At 36.4% G+C, this 22500-nt stretch overlaps 2 protein-coding genes across 5 annotated transcripts in view; one reads left to right on the top strand and one right to left on the bottom strand.

Annotated features, from left to right (window-relative positions):
- Window positions 1–22500, top strand: part of LOC136845301 (uncharacterized) — a 567827-nt gene that overhangs the window by 453024 nt on the left and 92303 nt on the right. The window lies entirely within an intron of this gene.
- The window catches only part of LOC136845297 (uncharacterized), a 105086-nt gene that overhangs the window by 8811 nt on the left and 73775 nt on the right, over window positions 1–22500 (bottom strand). For all 3 annotated transcript variants that reach the window (XM_067115487.1, XM_067115488.1, XM_067115490.1), the window contains 4 exons: window positions 15280–15418; window positions 13858–13995; window positions 12355–12503; window positions 11426–11564 (listed from right to left, as the gene is read on the bottom strand). In XM_067115487.1, the coding sequence (XP_066971588.1) occupies window positions 11426–11564; window positions 12355–12503; window positions 13858–13995; window positions 15280–15418 (565 nt within the window). The remainder of the gene's footprint in view (window positions 1–11425; window positions 11565–12354; window positions 12504–13857; window positions 13996–15279; window positions 15419–22500) is intronic.

Genomic DNA, 22500 nt, shown 5'->3' with positions numbered 1-22500 from the left:
ACAAAAGTTTAAGCAATATGGAAATATTATTTATCGATATTAATCAAATAATGTAAACAGGACCTTATCTGAAAACGCCACTTGTTTCATGGAATTTGGTTTCTGGGACATATCTACTCAGGGTTGTTTTTTTGTTTTTGTTTTGCACATTGTTGCGTTAAGGTTTTGCTTTTATTAACCAATTTTATTACTATACTAATGATGTAATCATGCACTTTACTGGTCTTTATACACGGGAAACATACGATTTATATAAACCCCTTTTTACAAGTCTTAACTTTTCCCATTGTTGTAACATGAAAACATTACCTTTTTTTCAACCTGCTCTAGTTCTTCTAGAGATCTATGTCATCTTTCTTATAGCCACTGCATACTTTCCATAGATTCGCCCTGTCAATCATATCGTTGCTTGTTTTTAATTTTATATTAACGCGCCATATATTTCTTTCATACTTAATAGATCTCAGGTATTTTGCATATTCCCTATTAAACTTCTAATTATTATCCCCTGTAGGGGAGAGGTGCCGTCAGTGCACCTCACGCGGTGCACTGTAGGTATTACTTATTGTTCTTTGCAGCGTCCCTTCGGCCCCTAGCTGCAGCCCGTTTCATTCCTTTTACTGTACCTCCGTTCATGCTCTCTTTCTTCCATCTTACTTTCCACCCTCCCCTAACAATTGTTTCACAATGCAACTGCGAGGTTTTCCTCTGTTACACCTTTAAATTCTTCTTACGTTCAATTTCCCTTTCAGCACTGAATGACCTCACCATAGGTCCCAGCGCTTGGCCTTTGTCCCAGATTTTACATCCCTATTCCATTCCTAATTCTTAGCATCCTCTGAGCTTTTTCTGCAGCAACGATGCTGCTGTTTCTCCTCTGGGTTGAACGAGGAAAGGAAAAAGAGCATGTTTGGAGTCAAAGGACCCGGATGTTAACCTTTTTAAGGTATTGTCAGTGCCAACGATGCGTTGACTGCAGGTGAAAGTTTTCCCAGAAAATTAATGCAAGAATTTCTCATTCTTACGCGCCCATGTTTCGTGTATTTGAGGCGCAGTCGGCATTCTATATCAGCACTTAAAGTTGTATTGTTTTTCTCTCAGTCATTTGACGGTACAGTAATTGTGATGTTTAGCGGTTTGTTTTCGTCCGCGGGTTATCTGGTTCTTGCTCATGCGTAGGTGTGGTCGACATTTGTCTGCTAAACGGATTGATGCTGATCTAGCTGGGTAAAGGTAGCTGAATATTGTTAAATTCTTGATTATTTAACTAAAGGTGAAGAGACGTTGTCTATCTCAATCCCATGTTTTAAAAACACTTTCACAGCTGGTCAAAAGTGAGATGTTGAATATACTTATATATAGTGTGTGTGTGTGTGTTTTTATCTTTGGAAATTAGGCCATTAGCCTCGATATCTAGTTGATGTTCACTATTATCATAGTTGCTTATCATTATTCTTGTACTTGTTTGACAGAATATCTCAAGGAAGAGTAAAGCCATGGCATCAAGCAAATCTGTGATAACTTCAAAGAGGTTTTAATCCAGCAGACATATAAACCTTTATCTGGTGCAGTGTTTCTCTGCATACTGTGAAAATCCGTGAATTTAGTGAACAGCTGAATCAAAAATTCCTTTTTCAAGATTTATTTTTACCCACGATATTTTTCATTTAATCAAGATAGTTGCACACATCCATTTCTCAACTTTTGTTTACCCGAGATAAATCTGATATTTCATGATGACTTTCACTAAGATTAAATTTCTCCTAAGTTCATCCTCGCGTTAGCTTTTTTTTTTGGGGGCGGTAAAAGGGAAAGATTCTTCTGCCCGCCTCGTGTTCTACATAAATTTGTTGAACTTAACCCGTGGCGATGCATGACCATTTTGAACTAAGCTCAGAAAGAGAGAGAGAGAGAGAGAGTTACGTATGCAAGGATTCCAAATGTTGCACTGGAAGTAATACAAGTATAATTTTCTTTCACTGAGGTTCAACTGATTCCGTAAAAGTAAGTCAAAGAATAACGTTGCCTTCACCTACTATCCATTTTAATTGCAATAGAAAATATTTTCCTAAGCATAGTGTTCATGAGCCAGAATATCCTGCTTTTTGAATAATATTCACAGGGTGAAGTTATAAAAAGAACTTGCCATCCGTCTGAAACCTCATGGTAACTGCACCATGAAAGAGGCGTGGCCTCTACCATATCTACCACAAGAAATGAAATTTCCATTGCTTAGCTGCATAACACTGATGGATTCTTGTTGGTCCTGCTTGTTATAAAATATTTATAATGATCAATCAGATTATCATAAAAGAATTGACTTAAAATTAGCCCAAATCTTTATAAAGAACTTACGACATAGCGAACTTGTAACTACAAATATGATGTAAATTCTATCTGACATCCGGAATTGTGACGCCAGTTGCCCCGTTTACCCGCTAAAGCTAAATAAAACAGAAGATTATTATAACTGATCTCTTAGGGATTAAGCATTTGTTGGCCTTGAGGGGAAGTTGCTGTTCCCTGTATTACAATGAAGGAAAATGACCGCCTAGAATTTGTACAGTAGATATTGATTTTTATAGTAAGACTGAGGAGTTTTAACGCGCAAGGAAAAGTACTGGAAAATAATCTGCACATACTAAAAAGATAACCCAGAGTTATAGGTATGAAGAAAACAAGCTGATAATCTGAAAATGCCGAATTGCATTGAGGTAAGAGCAAAGGAATACTCTGACTGAATTTCACACTGAGAGTAACTGTAAAATTTTTATCTCAGTATCATTAATCTCAGTGTCATATAGAACTGAATTGTATGCTGTAGTTGAAGTCTTATACATCTGAATTCTTCATAGTATTGGAAGTTTGTAGATCTGAATATTAACACTATCATAATAGTTCTTGTCACTTCTCCGCCTAATGCTAAATAACACGTTTTTTAGAAACATACTTTCTTCTACATTTTAATATCCCATTGACATTCTATAATGCTACATTGGAAGCTTATTCAGAAATCGACGCTGTGCTGCGTTTTAGTTCCTCAAGACCTACTTCTCTCCCACTCGGTAACTCTCCCCGTCGTTGGTCTGGGTTAACCCACCACCTTAAACTTGGCACTGGTGCCCGGGTTCAGCTCATACCCAGAAGCTGTTTATGATTTCCTGACCCACATAGGCCATCCTCCCTCTTGGCCGAGCTTCCATGGTCTCCCACAGGTGTGTGTACTTGGACTCTTTTTGTTTGTTTGATCTTCCACAGGTGTGTTTACTGGGAGTCCTTGTGCTTCCTTGATCTCCCACAGGTGTGTGTACTTGGACTCTTTGTTTTCTTGATCTCCCACAGGTGTGTACTTGGACTCTTTTTGTTTCCTTGATCTCCCACAAGTGTGTGTACCTGGACTCTTTTTATTATCTTTTTCCTCGGTCTCCCACAGGTGTTTGTGTGTACTGGGACTCTTCTTCTTTTCATGATCTCCCACTGGTGTGTATACTGGGACTTTTTTTTTTTCTTGATCTCCCAAAGGTGTGTGTGTGTGTGTGTGTGTGTGTGTGTGTGTGTGTGTGTACTTGGACTCGTTTTGTTTTCTTTCTCTTGATCTCCCAAAGGTGTGTGTGTACTTGGAATCTTCTTGTTTTCATGATCTCCCACAAGAGTGTGTACTGGGACTCTTTCTTTTCTTGATCTCCCACAGGTGTGTGTACTTGGACTCTTTTTCTTTTCTTGATCTGCCACAGGTATATGTGCTGGGACCCTTTCTTTTCTTGATCTCCCACAGGTGTGTGCATTTGAACTCTTTTAGTTTTCTTGATCTCTCACAAGTGTGTGTACTGGGACTCTTTTTCGTTTCTTGACTTCCCACAGGTGTGTGTATTTGAACTCTTTTAGTTTTCTTGATCTCCCACAAGTGTGTGTCCTGGAACTCTTTTTCGTTTCTTGATCTCCCACAGGTGTGTGTATTTGAACGCTTAGTTTTCTTGATCTCCCACAAGTATGTGTACTGGGACTCTTTTTCATTTCTTGATCTCCCACAGGTGTGCGTATTTGAACTCTTTTAGTTTTCTAGATCTCCCACAAGTGTGTGTCCTGGAACTCTTTTTCGTTTCTTGATCTCCCACAGGTGTGTGTGTATTTGAACTCTTTTAGTTTTCTTGATCTCCCACAAGTATGTGTACTGGGACTCTTTTTCATTTCTTGATCTCCCACAGGTGTGTGTATTTGAACTCTTTTAGTTTTCTTGATCTCCCACAAGTGTGTGTCCTGGAACTCTTTTTCGTTTCTCGATCTCCCACAGGTGTGTGTATTTGAAATCTTTTAGTTTTCTTGATCTCCCACAAGTATGTGTACTGGGACTCTTTTTCGTTTCTTGATCTCCCAGAGGTGTGTATATTTGAACTCTTTTAGTTTTCTTGATCTCCCACTAGTGTGTGTACTGGGACTCTTTTTCGTTTCTTGATCTCCCACAGGTGTGTGTATTTGAACTCTTTTAGTTTTCTTGATCTCCCACAAGTGTGTGTACTGGGACTCTTTTTCGTTTCTTGATCTCCCACAGGTGTGTGTACTGGGACACTTTTTGTGTTAAGATAATTGTGATGGGCACCGTGGAAGAGCAGATTATTCGATTTTACAGTTCAGACATTTTTAAAGATGATTTCTTTTTAAACATCGGTATATGCCAGATTCCTTTTGAAAAATATTACAGCATTTTGTGATACTTGAACCTTTGTAAATGTCAGAAGTTTAATATTGTATCCTTTGAATGGCAAAGCAGATCTCTCTCTCTCTCTCTCTCTCTCTCTCTCTCTCTCTCTCTCTCTCTCTCTCTCTCTCTCTCTCTCTGTGTGTGTGTGTGTGTGTGTGTCAGATTGAAATATCTGAACTAGAACCATTTGAAAAAAGTTGACAACGTTTTTTCCTTGGCAGATTTGACAGGCTAATATTTCCTAGTCACTGAAATTATATCTTATTAGATGTATTGAAATTATACTGTGAAAATTAATATTTCATTTCCACTAATAAAATTTATTGAAAATCTATAAAAATGCCATCTAATTAGTTAGCTGTTTTGGTTAATATTTTTTCTTTGTCTTTAGATAATTTAACGAACAATATATACAAGAATAGAAAATGTAATCACGCGTATTTCCCAACTGGTAATGAAAACTTAAAACTTTCTGATTCACTAATTTATTTACATTTTTTTCTTTTTATTTAATAATTTATTCATTTATTTTTTTCTTTTCATATATCTGATCTCATCTTTCTGCATTTCCCATTATTCTTTTCAAATGGTCACAATATTGTTTGAAAGCTTGAATTTCAAGTCAGTGGTCCGTGTGGCAGGCTTGTTCCATGTGAATATGGTTCATCTTCTGAATAATAATAATAATAATAATAATAATAATAATAATAATAATAATAATATCAGATAAACCGCGTCACTTCATCTGTTATTGAAATTGTGTAAAAGCAATTGCTTGGCCAAGCAAGCTGGCAGTTATTCGGAGCTGTTTAATATTATTAAAATTATTATTTTATTATTATTATTAAGCTGAACCCTGTTCATCTAGAATAAGCCCACATACAGGGGCCACTGACTTGAAATTCAAGCTTCCAAAGAATCTTATGGTGTTCATTTGAAAGAAGTACCAGATGGCAATAGGAAATACAGAAAGAAGAGATCAGTTGTTGTTGTTATTATTATTACTACTGTTATTCAGAAGCAGAACCCTATTCATGTAGAATAAGCCGACATAGAGAGGCCATTGGCTTGAAATTCAAGCTCCCAAAGAATCTTATGGTGTTCATTTGAAAGAGGTAACAGAAGGCAATAGGAAATACAGAAAGAAAAGATCAGTTGTTATTATTATTATTATTATTATTATTATTATTATTATTATTATTATTATTATTATTGAGACGCTGAACCTTATTTATATAGAATAAGCCTGCATACAGGGGCCACTGACTTGAAATTCAAGCTTCCAAAGAATCTTATGGCGTTTCTGAAAGAAGTAACAGAAGATAATAGGAAATACAGAAAGAAGAGATCAGTTATTAGAACAGAAAAAGAGAGTAAATAGAAATAAAAATCAGTACAAACAAAAGCAAAACAAACGAAAACAAAAAGCTTCTGGAACTCTTTTAAGCTATCGGAGACTTCCGCGTGCGTGTTGTCAGGCAGCTCAGCCGAAACTTGTTTTTATAAGAAAATCCGGATTATTGACCTACTGAACATTTGAGCATAAAAAAAGAGGGTTGGAAAAGCTAAAAAAAGAAAATAAAAAGGACTTGAGAACTGGCTCTCTCTCTCTCTCTCTCTCTCTCTCTCTCTCTCTCTCTCTCTCTCTCTCGTGTATTTTAAAGTTGCGCTCTTTTGGAAAAAACTTGCAGTGTTGTGTTCAATTCGCATGGTGCTTTTCCTCAAAAAATGGACTTCAACCCCCTCTCTCTCTCTCTCTCTCTCTCTCTCTCTCTCTCTCTCTCTCTCTCTCTCTCTCTCTCTCTCTCTCTCTCTCGTTATTTTATAGTTGCTTTCTCTTGGAAGAAATATTACAACGTTGTGTGCAATCCGCTTTGTGTTTTTCCTCAAAAAAAGGATCTGAAAACTGACTCTCTCTCTCTCTCTCTCTCTCTCTCTCTCTCTCTCTCTCTCTCTCTCTCTCTCTCTCTCTCTCTCTCTCGTGTGTTTTAAAGTTGCGGGAAGAATTCTTACAACGGTATGTTCAGTTTAAATTGCGCTTTTATTCTTCCCCGCCCCCTCAAATTAAGACTTGAAAACTGTGTGTGTGTGTGTGTGTGTGTATGTATATCTTAAAGTTGCGTTTTCTTCGAAGAAAACTTACAACGTTGTGTTCAATTCGCACTGCGCTTTTGTCGTGTCTCCTTTTATTCTCCCCCCTGCCCTCCTGTCTCCCTCCTTTCCTCCTCCCTCCACTACACACTCCTACAAGTTCCCTCCCCTTTCCATCCCCACACTGACCTACCCAACCCCTCTATACCCAATGCTCGATCCGGTTTTTATTTTTTTGTATATCTGCTGGAGAAGGAGCGGTGAAAGCGTCGGGAGGCCAAGCGAAGAAAGTAAAAGACAAGCAATAAATAAATAAATAAATTGAAGACTCAAATCACTGACTGCAATAGGTTTGAATTGTCCACAGACTGACTGGCTGGCTGGCTGATATAATAAAAGGAGGACTGGCTAATTATGGATTCTGGAAATTGACTGGCGTGCCAACGAAGTGACTAAATTGCATGCAGAAAGTTAAAGAAAACTGACTAGATTTCTGACTGATTCAAAGAAAAACTGACATTTAAAGTTCCTGAAGGTTGTACCTATTGAGAGATTGTTAGATTTGACGGCAAAATGACTGGCTTTCTTATTCAATAAAGACTAAGGACTGGAAAATGACCGCCTAGTTAACTGAAAGATACCAGACTTGGCTCACCAACCATGACTTTTGTAGTACGTAGCAACTCACTTTCAAGCCTTTATTCTTACTTGAGTATCTTGTCATTAATTTAAATTCAAATTCAGGGCCTGTGTTTGCTGCAGTGGAGATAGACCTATAGCCATAGCTGGGCTCGTGCTAGACTCATACCCTCTCGGCTCTTCTCTCATTGCTGCTATTTAGCTCAAACTAATTCTTCTGATTTCCACCATTAATGTTTCTTGTAGCTATTATTCATCAGCATAAAGTGACCTGTAATTATTTTTTTTATTCATTTTTTTTAGTTATCTTTGCTGGTATGGTTTTAATTTAGACGTAATAACGCTCGCACCTTTTGAGTGACGTCCCTTTTGGAACAAATTATTCAACACCTGAGGCACGTTTCTGCTTATCCCACACATATATTGGAATAACACCACTCGTTTCTTTGCCTGTAATTCTTATATTTCAGACAAACAAAACATCTTCCCCTTGCAGGTCTTACGATCATTGTTAGTTCTTCCTTGGTTTCTACCTCACCAAATTCCTCCACCCATTGCCCAAGACTGAATTCTCTGGAGACTAAGATTATTGTTTCAGTGCCCTTAACCCTGAGCTAGTAAGCAGCTCGTAAATTTACTTCAGATAATAACCTTGGGTAGTTAAACACATGTTCCCTTCTCCAATAACTTTCTCTTGTTCATCCGTGATCTGACCTTTCCTGTTTTTCCGGCTCCAAGTTTTCTCTTTTCTTTTTTCGTGGTGTTTCCAACTCTTTCCGTAGGTTTCAAACCTCAGTTAATGTTTCTCTCAGTGATTCCATTGCTCGTGATCTTACTACTTGGATCTCTTGTAATTTAAAGTTCTCTCTCTGTTTTGTAAAGGGGTGCTACTTCTGTTGTGATATTGATAGGTTTTTAGACTTACAGAACCACCGTAGATCCGGTTGTGTTGGCGTAGCTAGTCTTAATTTTCCCCAAGAACCAAATCAAAGTATAAAACATTAATTTTATGTGAACGCACATATCTTCACATTAAACCATAATTTAATTATTTTATAATCGATTCTGTAACATCCGTTAACCGTCTAGCATAGCCAGCAATTGGATTGTTTTCCAGAATAGCACTAAAGTCTTTTCAAAAGTTCTACAAGAATTTATCTTGACATATTGAAAATATAATGACTTGGGTGATGGTCTTATGTGGATTATATATTGAAGTAAGTGAGGTTAAACATATATCTGAAGTAAGTGAGGTTAAACATATATCTCAGAATTTGTAAGCAGTATACCAGCTTCTTTTCACTAATATGAGCAGAAGGGAAAAGTATTAGGTAATGTTGATAAGGTTCAGTTCCATGAAAAAAAAATATATTATTGATGTTGGTTCTATTTCGAATTTTTAACTGTTCACAGATTTTAACGGTCAGGATGAGAAATGGCACTTTCGGATGTGTTTTAAAAGCAATGAAAGCTTGATAACCACTGTGAGTAGGTTAAAATTCATGACAGTTCCCTGGAAATTTTTTTTAGACATTGCAGTGCATGAAAGGTATTCGTGTTTAGGATTAAAGGTACTTTTCTATCACTGAAGAGAGAGAGAGAGAGAGAGAGAGAGAGAGAGAGAGAGAGAGAGAGAAGAGAGAGAGAGAGAGAGAGAAGCCACAACAAATACCTGATGCATACCATTTGTTAAATAACTGGAAAAGATAGTGTACATTATTATTAGACTATATATATAAAACAAATAAAAATAATTAAAAACTGCTTCTCTTTTTAAGGGCCATTGGGTTCGTAGAATTCTGCTTTCCAAATAAGGTTGCAACTGGACCTGTGATGATAATGATAAGAAATATAATTATCTGGCTAGCTATGCCCAAGAAGAACGGGATAGAAAAGTTTCTAAAAATAATCGAATTGTTTAGCTAACTAGACCTATGGAGAACGGGACAGACGATTTTTAAAAATACTAGAATTATCTAGCTGAGTAGCCCTACGAGGAACGGGAGAGACAAATTTGTGAAGATAATAGAATTAGCTGGCTAACTAGGCCTAGGGAGAACGGGATAGGCAAGTTTCTAAAAATAATAGAATTATCTGGCTAGCTAGGCCTAGGGAGAACGGGATAGACAAGTTTCTAAAAATAATAGAATTATCTGGCTAGCTAGGCCTAGGGAGAACGGGACAGACAAGTTTCTAAAAATAATAGAATTGCTTATTGTCGATGTATTGTTACGTAATATGTATGCCTAAGTTTATGCGTATATTATGCGTATGAATTTGCACAGCACTTGTTGTGTAACCCATGTGTATACTATGGTCGTGTATGTTTGTATAGTATGAGATATTTATACGGTATGAATAACCTTCATTATCTGACGTGTACACATGCCTGTTTACACAGCATACACACAAATGGCTAACTGTATGCACTGCTAATGTAATCATATAGTATTACATATACATGATACTATGTATAACATATGAACTTAAACAGAATTTACCTACAATTCACGTGTATCACGACATAGCTCATTGGGATCTAAGACCAGTTTCAGACCTCAGGAGGAGAAATATATTAGGGCACTGACCGCTGGCTTCCCCTCATCCCCCCCCCAGTGGAGAGAACTGGAACTACGAGGACCAATTATGCAAACTGGATCATTTGCTGTTAACCGGGCGACCGAATTTAGCCTAAAGGATGCTGCATCTTATATGGTTCTCTGCCACAACATAAAATTATTTATCTTTAATTGTTTTCTTTCATAAAAAAGGACTTAGGACTCTCATTCAGCATTGAACTTCAGGCGACTGAAGAATTCATTCATTTTCTTGGGAGATTTTTTATATTTGAAATATGAATCTTTTCAGATTTATGTTATTATAACTTCGTCTTTTTCTCTGTTTAAGTGAGGTTAGTTTCACACAAATATGAAGTTAGTGTATCTTTGCCAAGGGAATCTAGATATCTTCGTAAACATAACGTCAATTGAGTTTTATTTTTGTGAAGTTATTTAGTTGTTTTTCACAATAGTTTTATATTTCTTTACAAAGTTTTAATAAGATTATCTTTGGCTATTTAACAAATATGCATATAAATATGTATATATATATAATATACTGTATATATATGCAAATGTATATGTATATATATATATTTATAGATACTGTAGTATCCTGTATATATATTCGTAGATTTTTCTGTGCATTAACAGATACTATACGTTGAATAGACTGTTTAACAGTAACAAAATCTTAATCAAGAAGTGCAGAGTAAAATTATTAACATTAAATCAGTAAGATGCAACTAGGATATTACTTACACATTGCCCTCCGTTAGTCTGGACGGGTACAGCAGACGTTACATAAACAAAATATTTAACCGCCCAAGTGACCCAGATGATGTGACGCCTAGTTACGAGGTTATATATATTATATATATATATATATATATATATATGTGTGTGTGTGTGTGTGTGTGTTGTGTGTATGTGTGTGTGTATAGATAGATAGATGGATAGATAGATACCTTTATATATATATATATATGTATGTATGTATGTATGTATCTATGTATACATACATACATACAAAAATATTTATCACATTAGCCTTAATTCATTGCTAGAATTTCTTCACAATGGTAGACTTCTCTTTCACTCTCTTCATCTCTAAAGTGTCTTAAATTTGTTCAATTTGCCGTTTTCTTATATGTATCACTGCTGTGCATCTTATTTCTGTTATTCGTTACACTGAAGAATGTAGAAATAATGTACATTATCTCACAGCATTGGTAAATGATCTAATGCCAGTATTACACGTCAGAGACAATTATAATAAAAATAAATATACACAATTTATTGTCAAAACTCTACGGAGTTTACAACATAGAAAACGGGAACCGTTGTTTAAGGGTAACCAAACATTTGTATCAACATAGAAAACGGGAACTTAAATTCAGCTTACTTTAGGGGTAACTAAATTTTTCTCTCTCCTTACCTGAACGCGTAGGTTCTGCAGGTGAAGTACCTGGCCCTTTTGCATTCGAGTTCGCAGGCGCTAATGTCACGAACTTCGAGCCTCTCACGAACTACGCGATCTTCCATCGTTGTCTCAGTTTTGGCGAGTCGGAAACATTCTGAAATGAAGTGACATTAAGATAAATGCTGACGTATTAGTGTCGAATATCACTGACACTCCTTATTGGTTTTGTCACGCTTAGATAGGTCTGTCAGTGTTCAACAACGTGTAATTTTAGATTTGTTGGCTGCATTTAAAGACAAACAAAAAATAAACAGGCAGTTAATCACTTCCTAGGTAATTTATAGGAAATCTGTAAAAGTGACAAATGAAAAATAGATAAAAATATTTCAACAATGGTTAATTTTTATTTGTTTGTCTTATTTAAAAAGAAAATAAAAATGAAATTAAAATTGTTCAACAACGGTTAATTTTATATTTGCATTGTTTAAAAAGGAAATAAAAGATAAAATTAATATTGTTCAACAACGGTTAGTTTTGTATTTGTTTGCCGTATTTAAAATTAAAAAATAGAATTAAAAATTATAAAAACGGTTCATTTTATGTGTTTGCCCTATATAAAAATTTAATAATAAAATGATAAAATGTTCAGCAACGGTTAATTTTTTATTTTTTGCCTTTTTAAATAATATAAATGAAAAATAACAGTTAATTAATCACTGTAAATAATGAATATAAAGTTCATAAAAGTGACAAAATATGATAAATAAACAATATTTCATGAAGAGTTTTTTATATTTAAGTCAATTTGTACAGTAGATATTCTATACGAAATTTTTAAAACTGAAAAAATATGGCAAATATAAAAACATTTTATTAAAACTGTTTTTTGGTAAGATGAAGAGATGGTATTTAAATTAAAGATAAGTATTTGATACCGTACTCACCATCTCGATAGTATGTGTTGCTTCCATGATAGTGCCCGCCTCCGCTACTTCCGTAATAGTTATTGCCGTAGTTAGAACCGTAGTTAGAACCGTAATTAGAACCGTAGTTAGATCCGTAGTTAGAACCGTAGTTGGATCCATAAGGATTGCTGTAGTTATTAATTATTAATGAGAGCAAGAATTTTTTGTATATATATATATTGTGTAAGTAATATGTATACACATATACAATATATTATATTATATTATATATATATATATATATATATATATATATATATATATATATATATATATATATATATATATATATATATATATATATATATATATATATATATATATATATGTATATATTACACACACACACACTTAAACATAAAACAGTGACTTAGTGAATTTTAATATTTACATTGAATCAGAAATTCTAGGAATAATATGTTTGTTCTGTCTTATATATACTTATGCTTAATCGTGATAAAAATGTAATGGAACTGTTTACTCCAGCCTAATCCGTTAGAAAGACCAGTTGGGTTTTATTTCTCTGAAAAATATCTGTGAAATGTCCTTTTCTTTATTTAATGTTGAAGGTATCTGATTTACCTTCATAATTCTACCTTGATTTTATTCTCATTAGTTATAGCTTTATTCATGAATGCTGTTGGTGGCCTCATTGCATAGATTTATTTAGGCCAGCCGAACATGTATCTGATACTATGTGCCGTAATCCGTAGCAGCATTTCCTTATCAAGTTAATTGGTATTGAAGCTGAATATCTACGAGAGAGCTGCATCGGACCTAGAAAGCGTTTTAGATATTCTCCCATTTTTATCGTTGTTTACCGACGGCTGTTTAGTTTCTCCCAGATAAACAAACATTACAAAAAAAGCTCCAGGAGAGGGTAGTCCACTTTGCTGTGGAATGTGGCTGACTCTTCACTCTTTGTCGGTTTTATCTCTGTCTTGACTTTTGTTGATAGCAACTCTGCAGTGTTGAGATTTGTTAAGCCATTACCAGACGGAGTTTAGATATTTGCTTTCGCTCTCTCTCTCTCTCTCTCTCTCTCTCTCTCTCTCTCTCTCTTCTTATTATTATTATTATTATTATTATTATTATTATTATTATTTTACTGGTTCATTATGTTCAAGTTGAATGGTTCACTTACTCTGATCTCTCTTGAATAGCACCTCTCTCTCTCTCTCTCATTATTATTATTATTATTATTATTATTATTATTATTATTATTATTATTATTATTATTTACTGGGCCACTTACTGTGGTATTCAAGTTAATGAGCATTTTTACATTCTCTCTCTCTCTCTCTCTTACGCACACACGCAAGTACAAATCCTTCTAACATGATCAACAAAAATAGCGAAAGCCGTGGAACACAGAGGAAAGTAACACATTCAAGAGCTTGTAGATTGAAAAAAAATTTGCCACACAATCACTTGCTAATGTTTCTCCCATCATCTTTCTTGTCTACCTGACTTCCCTCTCACCTGCTGCGACAGTCGCGGCTGTTCGACTGCTCGTAGAAGTCGAAGTCGTCGTCGATTTGGAAGTCGTGGTAATCGCCGGCGTCCCTGGAGCTGAGTTCGCAGTTGTCTCGGTACTGGTTGTAGCCTAAGGTTTTGTACCTGTTCAGTACATACAGAGACTTATTAACGACCGTTTTATACCTGTTCAGTACATACAGAGTCTTATTAACGACCGTTTTATACCTGTTCAGCACAGAGAGATGCTTATTAACGGCCGTGTTATACCTGTTCAGTACAGAGAGAGACTTATTAACGACCGTTTTATACCTGTTCATTACAGAGAGATTTATTAACGACCGATTTATAACTGTTCAGTACATAGAGAGACTTATTAACGGCCGTTTTATACCCGTTCAGCACACGGAGTGGCTCATTAAGGACATTATGTAATGGATGTTTGACCTCAACTATTTCTCTATATTGGCGATACAGCTGGATGGCTGTTCCTGATCAGAAAAGGTTGACACTTTGTACGCAGTCAAAGGTCACCACTTAAAAATTGTATTGCAAAACCAACAACAGTAAACAAATTTTTAACATGATATTTTACGTTGGTAAATCCGGGAAAATCTTATAAATTTCATTATTAATCAAAGATTTTTTTTTTTTGCGGTACATTGCCTTATTCAGTTATTAATTAATCTGCATTTTTATATAAATCAAATCCTGGTTACCTGTCCCTTTTGCGTTATACAATTGTGCTATGCTCATGGCAGATTAATATGTCTCATTTTACTCTTGCCGTTGGTACTATTTTCGTTACTTTCTGCCAGGCCTCCTCATCCCACGTTTACGCTGATTGTACCGATGATGGCTGTTCTTATCCCTTTACAGCCAGCTTCGGAACTCTCTCCTTACTACGTATTTCCTTTCTTTCTTGCTGAGCAGAAAGGTATTTGCATTCTTCTTTGTCGCACTCACCTTTCTTATTCCCCCTCCATGTTTTAGGTATCTTCCTGCCTTGACCAGGAAAGAGTATTTGTTTCCCACTTCCCCTGGACATACAGTTAAAGGCACACAAAAATAAAATGCATAATTATATATTTCATTATAATATGCACCTTGCGATGCTGTTCAAGACGCTTTCCTTTCGCGTTCACAAAGAACGTGATCCCGTAGAGGGGTAATGCCGTCAGTCCCCTTTCGTTCCTTTTACTGTACCTTCTTTCATATTCTCTTTCTTTCAACTTACTTCCCATCCTCCCCTAACAGTTGATTCATAGTGGAACTGCGAAGTTTTCCTCCTGTTACACCTTTCAAACCTTTTACTGTCAATTTCCGTTCCAGGGCTGAATGGCCTCATAGGTCCCAGTGCTTGGCCTTTGTCCTAAGTTCTGTATTTTATTCAATGCAAAGAACTTGATTTCGAGGAGTGGAACCCACCTGTAATTGAAGCCCCTGCACTCCCGCACCCTGTTGCACTCTTCCTCGCACTCCTGTCGATCTCTGGTCTTGAGGACTTTGGTGACGTAACGAGAGGCGATTCTCTCCCTCGTCTTAATCAGCTCGTAACAGTAGTCACCTGGAAAGGAAAATATCGTTTTAATAAAAGTCTGATTCAAAAGTTTTATCATTGTGTTCTTCTGGGTTTGATATATTTATTTTTGGGGTGAGGCTGCTAGCCCCAGGGTTTAGCTTATGCTTTGTTGGTATTTGGTCTTTCCTGGCAGTCACCCGTCCAAGTAGTAGCCAAAGCCGAGAATAGTCAGCTTTGCTGATAGGACAGTGAAGCATTGAAGGTGTTGCATAGTTTTCAAAATGAGAGAGAGAGAGAGAGAGAGAGAGAGAGAGAGAGAGAGAGAGAGAGAGAGAGAGAGACTATTCGCGACATTTATGTTAATCAAAGAGACTTTAAAGGTTGCTTTAAATGCTAAGACACTGATGAGGTGTCCATCTGGAAAAAGTAAATATATCAACAAATTGTTAAATTAATACTCAGTAAACGTGTTTATAAAGTATTGATTAAAAACTTATTTATAAAATTACCATAAATAAATTTTCAGTTGATACCAAATAAACTAGTCGATAGTTTGAAACTGTATTTATCTTTTATGTTTCATTCATAAATTTTATGAAAATATACCACCCTGCGGTCTGGTGAGTCTACACCCTGACTGTTTTGGACGGAATCGCGACAGTTTCGCGTGAAGCCTCCCGTTATGAATGGAAGACTAATTTTAGCAGAGTGAAAATGTTTAAATGTAAACACATGAAGGGCCAAATTGCTGTCGTTTTCATAAGACTTCCCAAATTGTAATGGTCTCCTCAGGATGTTGTGTATTAACTGGAAAAAACTTGAAACAGATCCTCAAACTTCCGCTGACAGGTAAATTAACGTAAGCGTTTTTAGCAATCGGTGGCAAAATTAAGTATACCTTAGTTTAACCAGACCACTGAGCTGATTAACAGCTCTCCTAGCGCTAGCCCGAAGGATTAGATTTATTTTACGTGGCTAAGAACCAATTGGTTACCTAGCAACGGGACCTACAGCTTATTGTAGAATCCGAACCACAGTATAGCGAGAAATGAATTTCTATCACCAGAAATAAATTCCTCTTATTCTTCATTGGCCGGTCGGAGATTCGAACTCGCGGCCAGCAGAGTGCTAGCTGAGAACGGAACCCACCCGTCCAACGAGGAACTAGCAATCAGTGGCAGCACTACAAATTACATAATATTCTCCTTGATGAAATTCGAGTCTGATTAACCAGGAGTTGAATAACTAGAGGTTGATTGTATTCTGTGCAATGTTGTGGGAATTTTTAATTCTTTATAAAATCATAGACTCTTATGTGGTTGGCTTCTCTTAGATTCCTTCTAAGTACGTACGGTAATTTGTAAAAGTAGATTAATGCTCGATAAAAATAGGAAAAATTGTTCCACCCGGCAAAAAGTGGTTGTTGTCATAAAAAATTATATTCTCCCTTATGGTACCTCTTATTAAAGGTTGTTTTACCCTGAACAAATTGCAATGCACAAATGACAGGCATAAACCAAAATACATTAATGATTCCATGAATTATTTTAGATGAAAATACGAAATTTGCCACAGCATTTAGTTATATATCATTGACTAGATCTTCTAGGTAGATTTCAGTCTATGAAATAACTCAAGTTACAGAAACTAATAGATTTTTTTATTAATGGCTGTCGCCATGCCGTCCGATAAAACCATTACACAGAATTCTTCTTAAGAATTTAATTTATAGGGTTTCAGCATGTTTATAATGACAGTTGTGTTTTCCAATTACAGACAAATTAAAATGAGTACTTGGGAATTTAGGTTCTTTTACCTGTAATGGGCCCATTTTGAACTCAAACGCCGTGAATTATATGCTTATCTGTTACTTGTCAAGGTTTTACTTTTGAATCTGGTAAACATGAATGTAAACTATTTGTTCAGTTCCTGGATTCCGCGATGCGTCGAGACTTCACTTTGAATTCACAAGAATTAAAGTTTCTAGTTCATAGCTGCAATTTCGGTCTGAATTACAGTTTATCAATCATGACTGGAAAACAGTTCACATGAAATGGAAACTCTCTGAAAAATAGAGAAAATTATCCGTATCAGAGGCGGTAAGAATCTGGGTCATTTTTAAGTACTCAAATGGAGCATTTAATCATTACTTTCACCCATCATTTGCGCTGAGACAGTGATTGGTTAGGTTTTAAAGATGAGAAATGTTAACCTTTTCCACGCGTGATTAAAGCTTTGGTTCCAGCCATTTCCAGAAAGTTCTTATTTCTGTGACGGAACTCTGGATACTTATTCCCTCCATACTCCCTGCTCAAGACCTGCAGTATTCTTTTCTTAACAGTCTCTCTGTCTTCTGTTTTACTTAATAAAAATTTTCGCATCCACCTTCCCTGATATATACTGAGCAACATTATTTCCTTGTAGCTCTAAATCATCTCTATAACATTTACTCATACACAAAGGAACAGTGTCTTTTCATTCATTCATTATTCTGGAATCTTTCCTTCATCCAGAAATACCTGACACACTCTGGTCATCCTCTCATTTACACTTCCATTACCTTACTGCAGCATCTCACTTGTAAGAACATCATTTCTTGGTGTCTTTCCATTCCTCAGCCTAACAATTGGTATCTTTATATGTATAATAACAGTAATTTTTATGGTCAATCTCTGGTTCACACTAACCTCTTCCAATCTGGTTCTTAAATGTAATCATTCCATTTATTACATATATATGTATATATATATATATATATATATATATATATATATATATATATATATATATATTATAAATGTATATATATCTATATATACATATATATTTATAATTATATTATATATATAATATATATATATATACATTATACATATATATTTATATATACGATATATATATAATGTGTGTTTGTGTGATGTGTGGTTTTTGTATGTATGGTAGAAATCTCACCTTAAATACCAAATCAGATCAATATAAAGCCCATAAATCTATCTGAAATGATGAGCAATCGTCCAGAAATCCTTATGGGCGTAGAAAATAGAAATGAAGGATTTTTACCACTGCGCTGTATCCACGCATCATTTATAAAGATTTCTCTTTTCAGTTGGGTTTCTAGTATGAGAGAGAGAAAGAGAGAGAGAGAGAGAGAGAGAGAGAAATGAATTACCTGTTGAATTTGTTCGTTGTATTACGCTATAAATAAGCTTTTTAAGTCTGTCACAATGCCCTGCAAATGTCCACTGCGTAAAAGAACCCACTGGGGATACGCCCTTTGAACCTTGTCCTGTTACAATGTTAGCGTAATGGGCTTTGAACCCGAAAAGTTCCCCCGTCACAGAGGCGGAACTGCGGTAAATTCCCTATTTTACGTTGGGACATTTCTGGTCTACCTGAGGGTAGAGACAGGTAGGGTGTGGAGCTAACCTGATATAATTTGACCTATAAAGACCTTTCTGTCTGTTTTAGTTTTCTGTAAATGAAAACTATTTAAATGGATATTTGTCTGTCCTTCCACACTTCTGTCCGCTCTCAAATCTTAAAAACTACTGAGGCTAGAGGGCTGCAAATTGGTATGTTTATCATCCACCTTCCAGTCATCAAGCATACCAAATTGCAGCCCTCTAGCCTCAGTAGTTTTGATTTTATTCAAGGTTAGCCATGATCGTGCGCCTGGCACCGCTAAAGGTGCCAACAATACAGGCCACCACCAGGCCGTGGCTGAAAGTTTCATGGGCCGCGGCTAAGAGTTTCATGGGCTGTGGCTGGGAGTTTCATACAGCATTATACACCGTACAGAAAACTCAGTTGCGCCGAAGATACTTCGACGCATTTTTTACTTGTTTTTATGTGCTCAGTCATTGCAGTTTACAGTTTTATGTTTGCCGTTGCATGTTGAGTGGAAATTTTCCAAACAGGTCATTAGTTATTGGGTACATATATAACATTACTAAATAACCACTCTTTCCAGCTAAAGAAACGATTCAGTTTAATTTCAATAAAAGCATTCGAAGAACGCAAACCTCAGGCAAGGCTTAGCAGTCCACCTCCAAAAGATCCCTTCTCACCTAAAAACAAGTTACTTGGTACCAGTTTGAAGCCCACCTTTGGCGCGACTATCGTAAACAGTCCATGCATAATTTTTGCCAAACCATGCTAACATACCGACATCCAGTTACACCATTTGCATATCCGTAAGAAAACAGAAATGAGTTTGGTTCTCATGGTCGATTTGCGTTTGCTTTGTAAAGCAAACATGCTGTCACTGAGAGAGATACGCTGTTTTGAAGGGTACAGAAGTCAATTAAAGGGATTCCCCGTACCCATTAGAATTTTTATGACCTTGGTTGACCAAGTTCAACGCATGGAGATGAAATGGTTAAAATGAAAATTATACCATTTTTGTTGAGTCTCGCCGTGCTGCGAAAAGAACTTACCGCACAGCCAAGAGAAATTACGATAATTCCTTGAAGAAGAAACTGGAAGGAATTACTCAGCCTCATCTGTGGTGGACCAAATTAGCGTCATCTTTCTATGGGTCAGGCTCGCCTTCCATTCCACCACTACTAACAGATGATGGTAGATTGGTTACTGGCCCTAGAGCTTTCGAAGCTAAGCAATCAGCTGAGGATGTCTCTCTCCCTGATGTTTGTCATCCTGAACCTACTCTTACAAAATTGCATTTCGCTCTAGGGATGTTAAGAAAATTCTGGATAATCTTGACAACTGGGGTGGAGAAGATCCTGAAGGCTTCTTCCCTTTGTTTTTTAAAAAAGTTTCTAGCGTGTTGTTTCCCAAGTTTAGTAAATTCTATAGATTTTTATGTCAACGTAGTATCTTTGCGGATGAGCGCAAGCTTAGTAATACGGTGCCTGTTCCAAAGAGTGGCATATCTGCAGACTGCAGTAACTACAGGTCAGTCTCTGTTCTCCCTGTGCTCTCCAAAGTTGCTAAAAAACTTATTTTTAAGCCACTATGTAAGTATGTAAAATCTAAAGGATAGTTAGTTGATAGTCAATATGCATATAGAAGTAGTTAGGTACTGGCAGTGCTCTTGTAGACTTGATATGCCATTTGCAAAGGAACCTTGATAGGTGTTTTGAGTGCAAAGTAATTCAGATAGATTTTAGTGTTGCTTTCATTTAGTAAATCACAAGGCTCTTATTTACAAACTTCAGAATCTTGAAGTGGGTGGATATGTTTTCGGAATACTTCAAGATTTCCTTACAGGTAGGCGGCTGCGAGTTGCTGTGGACGGGACCTTTAGTGAACCAAGACCTATTTTGTCTGGAGTTCCACAGAGTAGTGTTCTTGGTCTACCGTTATTTTTAGTGTATACAAGTGATATGGCTGTTGGCCTGGAAAACAAGATTGTTCAGTATGCCGATGATGCAACACTTGTGGGTGTAGTAAAGTTTCCACTTTTGAGAAATGAAGCTGCCCTCAACCTCAGTCGGGACATGGACCAGATCAGGGAATGGTGTAGTTGGTGGGGTATGAGGCTGAGCTCCTGTAAAACAAAAACACTATTGATTAGCTGATCTCATGCAGACTTCCCACCCCATCCTCCCCTTCAGGTGGATGGAACTTTGCTGAATGAGTCTGAGGCTTTAACTGTTCTAGGTGTAACTTTTGACTCACATCTAGGTTTTGAGAAACATCTAATGATAGTTTCAGCAAATGCCGCACGAAAGTTAGTTATTGTTCATAATGCCTCATATATTTACAACAGTGATAAAATCAATGCAAACTGTTTTAGGTCGTTTGTGCTTCCTTTACTAGAATACTGCTCTCCGGTGTGGATGTCTGCTTCTGCCAGAGATTTATCTCTTTTGGATAGAATGGTCCATGGTGGTAGGTTTCTGTTTCCTAATACTAGTAGTAGTTATGATTTGGACCATCGACGGATGGTCTCTTGTTTGTCACTTTTCCATAAATTGTATTTCAACAGAGATCTTTCATATTCACAATTGATCCCTGATCCCCTGTATCTACCGAGAGCAACCAGATTCACTGAACAGCAGCACCAATAATGCAGTAAATGTGCCTTGCTGTCGAACTCCTCAGTTCCAGGAGTCCTTTATTCCTCACACTGTTGGACTGTGGAACAGCCTCCGAGAGGATGTCGTACAACTGGAACTTCGGAAGTTCAAGCGAAGGGGTAGTGCATTACTACCCAAATACTGTTCTCCTTACATTTTAATACATTTTTATGTGTATTATTTTTTCATTTATCTTCACTTTTAATAAGTGGGGTCTCTTCTTTATGTATTTCCCTTTACCTCCTCTTACTTCTTCCTAATGAACACCATATTCTTTGGAAGCTTGAATTTCAGGTCAGTGGCCCTTGTGGGCTTGTTCCATATGAATAGGTTTCATCTTCTGAATAATAATAATAATAATAATAATAATAATAATAATAATAATAATAATAATAATAATAATAATAATAATAATGGAAAGAGAAATAACACCCAACAACAAAGGACAAGAAGACAAACTAAGAGACGATGACACAGAAAATGACAGGAATGATGAGCTACCAAACAGTGATACACGAGGAAGCACCGAAGATGTAATAGAGAGCCCGGAGTGGGTGGAAAAGATCAGACAATGGATGAAGCCAGATACACAAAGAACAAAGATCACCTCCATGAAAGCCTACAACACAAAGAAACTAAGGGAAAAAGTAGGTGAAGTTAATGAAATAATGAGACTAATCCACACCACCAGTATCACAGAAACAAATAACCTGGCATGTGCAGGAGCAAGACTAGTAGTAGAACTCATGGGGATACAAACACCACCACCACCATCACAACCAACCCAACATAAACCAAAACAGTAACCACCTTGGAAAAGTTAGGCGCCTGGAAAAACAAATCAAGACGATGAGATCTGACTTGAGTAAACAGAAAGAGATGGCAGAAAAGAGGCTAAGAAGCAAGAAAACAAGAGAGGAGCTGAATGAGGAATACAGAGTGCAGGAGAAGGGACTAAACAACACAATAGAAGTTATAAAACAGAGGTTTAAAGCCAAAGCACATAAGATACAACGGTACATGAACAGGAATAAAGGATACCAACAGAACAAACTCTTCAGAACCAACCAGAAAAGACTATACTGC

This window comes from Macrobrachium rosenbergii, chromosome 13, assembly GCF_040412425.1.
Source record: "Macrobrachium rosenbergii isolate ZJJX-2024 chromosome 13, ASM4041242v1, whole genome shotgun sequence".
NCBI lineage: Eukaryota > Metazoa > Arthropoda > Malacostraca > Decapoda > Palaemonidae > Macrobrachium > Macrobrachium rosenbergii.
Note: the sequence above shows the minus strand (reverse complement) of the source record. Positions and strands in the feature narration are given on the sequence as shown.